Source organism: Glycine soja, chromosome 19 (assembly GCF_004193775.1).
Source record: "Glycine soja cultivar W05 chromosome 19, ASM419377v2, whole genome shotgun sequence".
Taxonomy (NCBI): domain Eukaryota; kingdom Viridiplantae; phylum Streptophyta; class Magnoliopsida; order Fabales; family Fabaceae; genus Glycine; species Glycine soja.
Genome location: NC_041020.1, coordinates 18,485,725 through 18,497,649, shown reverse-complemented (window position 1 = coordinate 18,497,649; position 11,925 = coordinate 18,485,725). Strand labels below are relative to the sequence as shown.

The window sequence follows — 11,925 nt, the reverse complement described above, 5'->3', positions numbered from 1 at the left end:
TTTTCAAAGATGCTCACCAGCATGTGCTACACTGTGATCAATGTCAGAGGATGGGGGGTATATCAAGAAGAAATGAAATGCCTCTACAGAATATTATGGAGGTTGAGGTATTCGATTGCTGGGGGATTGATTTTGTAGGTCCATTCTCTTCGTCTTTTGGCAATGAATATATACTAGTGGCTCTTGACTATGTCTCTAAATGGGTTGAAGCAGTGGCTACCTCGAATAATGATGCTAAGACGGTGGTAAAGTTTCTGAAGAAGAACATTTTCTCAAGATTTAGGGTGCCCAGAATTCTGATTAGCGATGGAGGCACACACTTTTGCAATAATCAGCTACAAAAGGTGTTGAAGCAATATAATGTGACACACAAAGTAGCATCACCTTATCACCCCTTGACCAATGGGCAAGAAGAAGTATCGAACAGGGAATTGAAAAAGATTTTGGAGAAGACTGTAGCTTCTACTATAAAGGACTAGCCTATCAAACTAGATGATGCTTTATGGGCGTACAAAACGACATTCAAGACTCCGATAAGCTTATCTCCATTTCAGATGGTGTATGGCAAGTCTTATCACCCGTTGTCATCTCAACTCTTCTTCTTCTCCATTCCACTGCCATTAAAATTCAAGAAGCAAAGGACTTTATTGATGAAGAAGATCCAAGGCCTACAAGCTCCACATGGAGCTACATCACTAGTGGAGATGGAATATAAAGCATACTAGGCTATATAAAGAAATGGTAAAAAAGTATCATGATAAAAAGCTGCTCAAGAAGGACTTTCAACTAGGACAACAGGTGTTGCTTTTCAACTCAAAAGATCCTCGCAGGACATGGGTAGTGAATGAACAAAGGTTGAAGCAATATCATGGTGGAGCTATGGAAAGATTGAACACTATTCTACACTTCAAACCAGAATAATAGGAAGATGCGTCAAGCTAATGACGTTAAAAAGGCGCTTACTGGGAGGCAACCTAGCTTTTCTTTCCCTTTTCTCCTTTTCATTTTGTATCTCATGCATGTAGTTCGGATAATTGCTTGTGATTGTGATTAATTTTTCTGTAAATAGCGATGAATGCGTTAAGCGTGCCTGCTTCACTTAGCCAGATGATCGCGCTAAGCCGACCATTTCGCGCTAAGCACATTCATCCCTGCTGATAAACATAAACGATCTCGCTAAGCGTGTTGGTGTGCTAAGCATCATTAGTGTTTCAGACACTTAGATTTTTTTAAAAATTTTTGGATCAGTGCTTAGCCTAACCTCTTTGCTTCAATTTTTCAACCTTTGAATAAGGCTGTTGCGCTAAGCCCTTGTTATGTTCATGGAGGTTGAGCTAAGCGTGCCCTGCTGTGCTAAGATCAACTCTCTTACTATTTTTAAGCTTTTGTAATCAGGCTAAGCACGTCCTATTTGTAACGACCCGCCTAGTCGCTACAGTATCCACACTCTAATATTCGATGATTTCAATTTTTTTTTATAAAAAGAACTTCCTTAATTTTTGAATATGAAAATAGAAGTGATTTTGTCACAACATAAATTCATCCAACAACACGCCATTACTTAAGTGAATATGCATAATTACTTAGAAACAATAATTCGGTACACGTCATAAACATAACGAAAATTAAATATGTTCATAGATATAATTAAAATCCTAGTTTTACATCTTTAACTTAACAAAATAAAACTTAAAAATCAAAAACGGAGGAGTTGATTACAAAACACAACTCTCTCCCAAAATAATGCCAACGTCATCACGTCGGCTCTGTGGCTCCTCACCAGAATCTTACTCCCTGTACCCTGCCACTGTCATTCTGCTCCCACGAACAAGGTTCGTGATCATCACAGGTATCAACCACACGATACAAAATTGCAAGGGTGAGTTTATTATAAAAAGAACCAATACCAATTCCAAATAACCATAATTAGCCAGGAACATAGGCAAACATGATGAGCATACACAACAATCATTATTCAACACTCATATCCAACAAATATTCATCATCCACATCCAACAATTACTCATCATCCATCCATGGACCCAATCAAGACTGCACAAAGGTGTTTCGAGACCACCCGGTTGTGCACGTAACAGCCCCCCTCCCATAGGTGATCAGCCTGGGAGTCCAAAGGTGTGTCGAGACCACTCGGTTGTGCACGTAACACTTGGCCACAGTTGCTCTATTTCCTGTGTCGTATGAGCTATGATCACGGCCAAAAGTAAGTGCCAAATACCATGGACCAATTAAAGCGCCTAAGCATCCCCTAAGAAATGCTCAGGTTCTCTAACCATGTTAGTTACCCACGTCTGGGCCATCCGACAAGGTCAGTGCACTCTACCCCCCATGACATACACTCCATACGACGTATGATCGTGGCAAAAAGCTAGTGCCAAAGACCCTGGAAGGTCAGTGCACAGTGCCCCCCACGATCATACACAACATCCAACGTATGAACGTGGCCAAAAGCTAGTGCCAAAGACCCTGGAAGGTCAGTGCATAGTGCCCCCCACAAACATACACAATATGCACATGCCAATGCATTTCCAACATCAATCAACATTCCATTTCCATGTCATTCACAACATAAATATCATCTCATCTCAATGACGTTATCAACAATAACAACAACCTCATTTCATATTCACATATTCATCAATAATAACAATTCATGTTGACATGGTCTTTATTAACAACGTCATCTCAAATCAATATCATCATAATTATAATTATCATCACATATCAATTAAAATCCTTAATAGCGACATCAACAACAAATCGCATTTCACACACACACACACACACACACACACACACACACACACACACACACACACATATATATATATATATATATATATATATATATATATATATCGCATCCCATTAGTTAAAACGTAATTTTCTTTGAAGAAAAATCAGCATGCAACAGGGACAGGCAGATATCCTCATGGCTAGGTTCCCTGACCCTAACTATGGTGTTAAAACGGTAAATTTTATAATAAACTCTCCTTACCTATCGTGAGCTACCCCACAGATTCCTCGTCGTGTCACTTGAAGATTCCTTTTTGTCCTTGCTTGTCGATTCCACGCAAGCCTCTACCATGACAAAATGAAGGAACCTTAGTATGGATTTTAGAAAACAAAGCTAGGAACAGTGCTCTGGATCAAACACCCAAATCACTACATGAAAAAGCTTAGAGCATTTTGGGTTTTACAGAGGAACATCATTTGGAAATTCCGACCACGCCAATGTGACCGGGGTTTAGTGTAGGTTACGAAAATAACATGCATTTCATGAAAAGGATAACGTTTACAAAGTCTCTTTCTCTAAGGTTTTTCAAAGGAAGCATAAGACATGCAATGGCGGTTCCAAAGTCAGAAAAGATGCAAAGACAAGATGAAACTAACAAGAAACAAGCGTAGAACCATGGTTACCTCGAAAGAAAATGAAAGGTAAGATTAGGGTTTCTTTCTCTACCAAAACCGCAAGCCAAGTTGGAAGATTCCGCTTCGGCTGGAGGATTCCTCTCGGTGTGGGGTTTCAATGGAGAACAACGATGGTTTGTGGTGGCTAATGGTGGTTGTGGGTGATGGAGAAAGTGCTTGGAACTTTAGAAATGGCTTTGGAAGAAAGAAAGAAGAAGAAATGACGTTTTTCCTAAGCTACACGAAAGCAAAGGCTGAAGTGCTTAAATAAGAAATGCTCTCGGGAACGGAAGCTGTGAGCACACTCCAGACATATTCTCAAAGATCCCAACGGTCAGATCGTGGCCAAGTGTCTTGTCAAGCTGCAGACCAAATTTCGAGAAGATCCAACGGTTAAAGAAGGCTGGGTAGTGTTTTTACCGAGGCAGCTACATGTAGCTTCCTCAAGAAGTTTCATTAAGAGGCTTCTTCAAGAAGCTTCCCCGTGGCTTCTTTGAGAAGCTTTCTGAAGAGGCTTCTTTGAGAAGCTAGATCCTTATCTACCCACACCCTTTTATTAACTAAATTAGCCTCCTTGAAAATAATTACGGATGAAAATAACATAACAAATAATCAAACATCAAACATAATTACAAATATATATATATATATATATATATATATATATATATATATATATATATATATATATATATATATCAGGGTGTTACAACTCTCCCACCCTATTAGAAATTTCGTCCTCGAAATTTACCTTACTCAAACAAGGATGGGTGAGCTTCTCACATCTGACTTTCTAATTCCCATGTGGCATCTTCTCTTGATGCGCCTCCCCAGATCACCTTGACCAACGGAATCTCTTTCCCTCTTAGGTGTTTTGTTCGCCTATCCTCGATCCTCAAAGGCAATGTTTCATATGTCAAATTCTCCTTCACTTGTACATCATCCAATTCAATCACATGGGATGGATCATGGATATACTTACAGAGTTGAGACACATGAAAGGCATTGTGGAGATTAGAAAGAGACGGGGGTAGTGCAATTTGGTATGCCACAGGGCCAACTTTCTTAAGAATTTGGAAAGGACCAATTAAGCGAGGTGTGAGTTTTCGGGATTTCAATGCTCGACCAACCCCAGTCCATGGAGTGACTCTCAAGAATACATGATCACCAACCTCGAATTCCAGATCTTTCTTCCTCTTATCATGATAACTTTTCTGCCTACTCTGAGCAGTTCTCATCCTTTCCTAAATTAACTTAACTTTCTCAGTGGTTTGCTGTACCACTTCTGGTCCTAAGGTGAGGCCTTCTCCGGGCTCTAACCAACATAGGGGTGTCCTACACCTTCTACCATACAAAGCTTCATAGGGAGTCATGCCAATGGTAGAGTGAAAACTGTTATTATAAGTGAACTCTATCAATGGAAGAAAACTCTCCAAGCTTCCCTTCTGCTGTAAGACACATGCTCTTAAAAGGTCCTCCAATGACTGAATGGTTCGTTCAGTTTGGCCATCAGTCTGAGGATGGTAGGCTGAACTCAGTCTAAGCTTGGTTCCCAATGCTTTGTTCAAGCTCTCCCAAAACCTAGAGGTAAATCTAGGATCTCTATCAGATACTATGCTAGATGGCACACCATGTAACCTGACAACCTCACTTATATACAAGGTGGTCAACTTCTCCAAGGAAAATCTGATATTAATGGGAATGAAGTGAGCAGACTTAGTCAATCTGTCAACAATAACCCAGATAGAATCTAAACCTCTAGGGGTTCTAGGTAGCCCTACCACAAAATCCATGGAAATACTTTCCCACTTCCACTGGGGTATCTCTAAGGGTTGTAACTTCCCTGAAGATCTCTAATGTTCTATCTTAGCCTTCTGACAGACTAGGCTTGCATACACAAACTCACTAACCTCTCTCTTTATGTTGGGCCACCAAAACATCGTCTTTAAATCCTGATACATCTTGGTAGCACCAAGATGGATGCTCAAATTACTCCAATGTCCTTCCTCTAAGATCATCTTCCTAAGTTCAAGCACATTGGGAACACAAATCCTATCTTAAAGTCTCAAAACTCCATCTGATCCAACATTGAAACTATTTCCCTTCTTGACTCTATAGCCTCTAACTGAGTCCTTAGAAAAGGATCAATCTTCTGACCTTCCCTGATATCACCTAGTAACTCACTAGTGATCCTCAAAGTTCCTAATCTTACACTATTAGGAGTAACCTCACATGCAAGACTAAGGTCTCTAAACTGTTCCAGGAGATCCATCTCTCTAACCATCAAGGAAGACATATGTAGAGATTTCCTACTCAAGGCATCAGCCACTACATTGGCTTTACCAGGATGTGTCATACCCTAATTTCGTCCGGGGATTATTACTTGATGACATGCAACCTTTGGATAGCCGCTTTGAGATACTTGGCGTCCCTTGTTGCACAATAAATGAAGTCCCGAGACGTCTTAGAAATTTAAAGGAAGTAGGCTTGCGCGATCCGTGAAATTTCGTAATGTGGCGGAAGTCGAAAAGAGGTGTTTTTGCGCAATCCATAAGTTTTCGTAACTTCTTCGAAAGCTAAAAAAGAGTAAATACATAATCCGTAAAGATTCGTAACCTTGCGGAAGAAAAATAAGTATCGTTACGAAATTCGTAAAGTTTCATAACATTACGAAAAAAGAATCACAAAAAAAGGCAGGGGGTGTATTTAGTAAAAATGGGGGTGCAAATAGCAACCAGGCCCACTTGGGCCCTCCAGAAGATTCCTCCAGAAGGTTGTTGCTTCTGGAGGAAGCAACCTTGCTCGCCTGAGCGAGCTGGGCGGCAAGCTTCTCCCCTATTTTGCTATAAATAGGGGGAGAAGTGAAGAAGAAAAGGGTTCAGCCCCTTAGGCACTTCTCTCTCTCTCAATATAGCTGAGGAAAAATAGTTCCGTGAAGAAAATCTAAGCCGAGGCGCTTCCGTAACGTTTCCGTGAGTAATTACGCGAAGATTCTCGACCGTTCTTCAAGATTCATCGTTCGTTCTTCGTTTTCTTCAGTCTTCAACGGGTAAGTACCTCAAACCAAGCTTTTCAATTCATTCTATGTACCCGTGGTGGTCCACATTTTGTTTCATGTATTTTTATTCTCGTTTTCATTTACTTTTTATACCCCTTTTTGACGTGCTTAAGCCATTTATTTAAGTCATTTCTTGCCTAATTTAAAAATAAAATTAATTTCCACCGATCGTTTGAATTGTATCATCCGTTAATTTTGGTTAAAATGAATTCCGACCGTTCGGTCGTGCCGTAACCACGTTGGAAATCAAAAAATAGGTAAGATAATAATATAATAATCAAAAAATACCTTTTAGTAAAATAAAAGCGAAAGATCAATCGAACGTTTTCTCTTTGGGATTTCTCATTCTTAATTGAATTGACTAATAACTAAAGTGAAACTAAGGCTAAAATCAACTCGCCTAGTCAAGCTCGTCCACAAAAAATAGGGTTTTGAAAGTTTATCATCTCAGTTTTCTTATCAAGTAAAATGGATCATTTTTAAGGTCCAACGCCTTAAAATGATCACTTTTTAAGTAAAAAGAACCACTTGATTCACGCATAAGAAAGAACTACGTAGGTCTGATTTCCTCTCCAAAGGAGGGTACGTAGGAGCAAAAGCCCCGCTTTTGTCGACCTCAAAAAATAAAAAGAGATAAAAGTTACGGTAACACAAATTCCACAATTCTAAAATATAGGCTGTTGTCTTTCGAGACAAATGCAAGAGGTGCTAATACCTTCCTCAAGCGTAAATACAACTCCCGAACTTAGAATTTTTATTTTTGACCGGTTTCCTTCGGTTTTTCCGACGTTTTCCATAAATAAACGTTGGTGGCGACTCCGCGCATCTTTCCTCCTTTGGAAAGCGCACCCGTGAGCCTCGCCCTCGCTCGCTCGTGAAGGGCACGTTGCGACAGGATGGTAACTAAGCTCAAAATCATAATCCTTAAGAAACTCTAACCATCTCCTTTGTCTCATGTTCAGCTCCTTTTGACTAAACAAGTATTTAAGGCTCTTATGACCACTAAACACCTCGAACTTAGAGCCAAACAAATAATGTCTCCAAATCTTAAGGGCAAAAACTACAGCAACCAACTCTAGATCATGGGTGGGATAATTCCTCTCATGAGTTTGAAGCTGTCTAGAAGCATAGGCCACCACTTGGCCATTTTGCATCAACACTCTGCCTAAACCCATCTTTGATGCATCACAATACACCTCAAATGGTTCTCTCGGGTTAGGCAAAACTAGCACTGGAGCGGTTGTCAATCTTTCCTTAAGGGTTTGGAAACTATGCTCACATTGGGTATCCCACACAAAAGCTTGACCCTTACGAGTCAGTTTAGTTAAAGGTAGAGCCAACTTGGAAAAACCTTCTATGAATCTCCGGTAGTATCTTGCTAAGCCCAGAAAACTCTTAATCTCAAAAATATACTTAGGACTCTCCCACTTAAGAACAACTTCTATCTTAGAGGGATCCACAGCTATACCCCCTTGAGATATCACATGCCCTAGGAAACTGACTTTCTCTAACCATAACTCACACTTGGACAACTTAGCATTGAGTTGTCGGTCCTTAAGGGTATGCAACACAATCCTCAAATGTTCTTCACGCTCCTCTCTAGTCTTGGTGTATACCAAAATATCATCTATAAATACTACCACAAAACTGTCAAGGTAAGGGTGAAAAACTCTATTCATGTAGTCCATAAACACTCCTGGATCATTAGTCACACCAAAGGGCATGACTAGATACTCATAGTGACCGTAACGGGTCCTAAAAGCAGTCTTTGGTATATCCTCAGACTTCACTCGAATCTGATGATAACCCGACCTAAGGTCTATCTTACTAAACACACAAGCTCCTACCAGCTGGTCCATAAGGTCATCTATTCTAGGCAAAGGGTACTTATTCTTAATCGTTACCTTATTCAACTGGCGGTAATCCATACACAACCTCATGGTTCCATCTTTCTTCTTCACTAGCAACACTGGGGCTCCCCACAGAGATACACTAGGCCTAATAAACTACTTATCCAACAACTCCTCTAACTGTTTCTTAAGCTCAACTAACTCTATAGGAGACATCTTATAAGGAGCTATGGATATAGGTCCAGCACCAGGTACTAAGTCTATGGAAAACTCTATCTATTTCTCAGGTGGCTGTCATACCCTAATTTCGTCCGGGGATTATTATTTGATGATATACAACCCTTGATTGGCCGCTTCAAGATACTTGGCACCCTTTGTTGCACGATATGTGAAGTCCCGAGACGTGCTGAAAATCAAAAGGAAGCAAGCTTACGCGATCTGTGAAAATTCCGTAATGTGACGGAAATCGAAAGGAGGTGTTTTTCGCAATCCGAGTTTTCGTAACTTCTTCGAAAGCTAAAAAAGAGTAAATACATAATCCGTGAAGATTCGTAACCTTGCGGAAGGAAAATAAGTATCGTTATGAAATTCATAAAGTTTTGTAACGTTATGGAAAAAGAATTACCAAAAAAGGTAAAGGGGGTGCATTTAATAAAAAAAGGGTACAAATAGCAATCAGGCCCACTTGGGCCTTCCAGATTCTTCCTCTAAAAGGCTGTTGCTTTTGGAGGAAGCAACCTTGCTCGCCTAGGCGAGCTGGGTGGCAAGCTCCTCCCCTATTTTGCTATAAATAGGGGGAGGAGTGAAGAAGAAAAGGGTTCAGCCTTCTTGGCACTTCTCTCTCTTGAAATTACTGAGGAAAATTGTTTCCATGAAGAAAATCCAAGTCGAGGCGCTTCCGTAACATTTCCGTAACGTTTCCATGAGTAATTATGCGAAGATTTTCAACCGTTCTTCGACATTCATCGTTCGTTCTCCGTTTTCTTCAGTCTTCAACTGGTAAGTACCTCAAAACGAGCTTTTCAATTCATTCTATGTACCCATGGTGGTCCACATTTTGTTTCATTTATTTTTATTCTCATTTTCATTTACTTTCCGTACCCCCTTTTGACGTGCTTCAGTCATTTATTTAAGTCGTTTCTCGCCTAATCTAAAAATAAAATAAATTCCCACCGACCATTTGAATTGTATCATCCGTTAATTTCTGTTAAAATGAATTCCGACCGTTCGGTCGTGCCGTAACCACGTTGGAAATCAAAAAAGAGGTAAAATAATAATATAATAACTAAAAAATACCTTTTTAGTAAAATAAAGCGAAAAATCAATCGGACGTTTTCTCTTTGGGATTTCTCATTCTTAATTGAATTGACTAATAACTAAAGTGAAACTAAGGCTAAAATCAACTTGCCTAATCAAGCTCGTCCACAAAAAAATAGGGTTTTGAAAGTTTATCATTTCAGTTTCTTACCAAGTAAAATGGATCATTTTTAAGGTCCAACGCCTTAAAAATGATCACCTTTCAAGTAAAAAGAATCGTTTGATTCACACTTAAGAAAGAACTACGTAGGTCTGATTTCCTCTTTGATGGAGGGTACGTAGGAGCAAAAGCCCCGCTTTTGTCGAACTCAAAAAATAAAAAGAAATAAAAGTTAAGGTAACACAATTTCCACAATTCAAAAAAAATAGGTTGTTGTCCTTTGAGACAAACGTGAGAGGTGCTAATACCTTCCTCAAACGTAAATATAACTCCCAAACTTAGAATTTTTATTTTGACCGGTTTCCGTCGGTTTTCCCGACGTTTTCCACAAATAAACGTTGGTGGCAACTCCGTGCATCTTTCCTCCTTTGGAAAGCGCACCCGTGAGCCTCGCCCTCGCTCGCCCGCGAAAGGGCACGTTGCGACAGTGGCAGACCGGATATATCCTCAGGAAACACTTCCGGAAACTCTGTAACAGCAGGGAGGTCACACATAGAAACCTTTGTCTCTACTTCCAGGCTAGACAAGATCATGTATACTTGACCATCTTCCTTTAAAGATGTCACAACTTGGTTGGCAGAGATAAACATCATATCCTTACTCACTCTAGAATCATCAAACACCACACTTTTATCAAAGCAGTTCAACAAGACATGGTTGGAAGATAACTAGTCCATACCAAGAATAACATCAATCTGGCTCAAAGGCAAACAAATCAAATCAATCAAGAATGTTCTACCAGAAATCTCCACAGGACAATTCAAACACACATCAGAAGTTAACACAAAACCACTAGTAGGGGTCTCTACCACTAGATCTTTATTTAAAGAAACACAGAAATCTTAAGTTTTTCTACACACAAACAAGATATAAAGGAATGGGTGGCACTAGAATCAAACAACACAAGCAAAGGAATCCCATTTATGAAACATCTACCTTGGATTAGATCTTTGGATTTCGAAGCTTCAGCACCATTAAGGGTAAAGACTCTTCCCGTGGTCTTTGGATGTCTAGTTTGGTCATTCGGGCCTCCACCATTTTGCTCTTTTCTTGGGTCGTGAACAATCTCTTTGAGTGTATCCCTTTTGTCCACAATTAAAACATATTGCGCCTATATCGGGACAATTCGAGGAGATGTGCCCTGGCTTACCACACCTGTAACAAATGATATGAGTGGAGAAAGTATTGGGTTTGCTACCACAACCACTTGCAAATCCCCTAGCAACAGTCCTCTGATTGTCATGGCGGTTACCATATTGCTTAGAAGGAGTCGAATATGGTTTTCCTCGATGTTGAGGCCCACTCTTTTTGTTCCTCATTGGACCTGTACTCCTATAATAGGCCGCCCTGTCTCGGGAGTCTTCATCCCAAATCCGACACATATTAACCAAAAGTGGGAACTGACGAACACCATGGTAATTCACATCTTGCTTCACTTCAGGTCGTAAGCCATTCAGAAACTTTACACACTTGGAACTCTCACCATCTCTCCCTTGATAATGGGGAAAGTACCTCACCAGCTCCTCAAACTTGGCCGCATATTCAACCACAATCATACTTCCTTTCTTAAGCTCCAAGAACTCCATCTCCTTCTTGTTCCTAACATCCTCGGGAAAGTATTTCTCCAAAAATACTCTCTTGAAGACATCCCAGGTCACATCTTGACCTTCAGCCTCTAGGCATTGGCGAGTATTCTCCCACCAATACTCAGCCTCTTCCACTAGAGTATATGTACCAAAAGCAACCTTTTGCCTCTCCGGACATGCCATAACTCGGAAAATTTTCTCAATTTCCTTTATCCAGTTCTAAGCACCATCAGGGTTGTATCCTTCATTAAAAGAAGGAGGGTTGCTTCGTTCGAAGCGATCCAACCCTTGGTACTCAACAGCTCCACCAACTTCTCCTCTATTCGGATTCCCTATAGCCTGAGCTAAGGCTTGAACGGCATCCGCTATCGCACGATCATTCCGTCCAGCCATCACTCCCTATACACACCAGGGAGTTAGACGTGGAAGGATTACACACAAACAAAGAATCACACAACAATTACAACCATCACATATTCCTACTCAGTTACTCTTGAGAGTTGATGACTCGAGACATTAACACCC

General features: G+C 40.3%; 1 protein-coding gene across 1 annotated transcript; it reads right to left on the bottom strand.

The window, feature by feature from the left end:
- Positions 1-10,833: 10,833 nt before the first annotated feature.
- LOC114398634 lies at positions 10,834-11,583 on the bottom strand. Its single transcript, XM_028360811.1, has one exon. The coding sequence runs from the start codon at positions 11,581-11,583 to the stop codon at positions 10,834-10,836; it is 750 nt and encodes a 249-aa protein (XP_028216612.1).
- Positions 11,584-11,925: the final 342 nt, after the last annotated feature.

What these genes read in the sequence shown, in the direction of transcription:
- LOC114398634 (XM_028360811.1), bottom strand. Translation starts at nt 11,583, where the DNA reads ATGGCATGTCCGGAGAGGCAAAAGGTTGCTTTTGGTACATATACTCTA.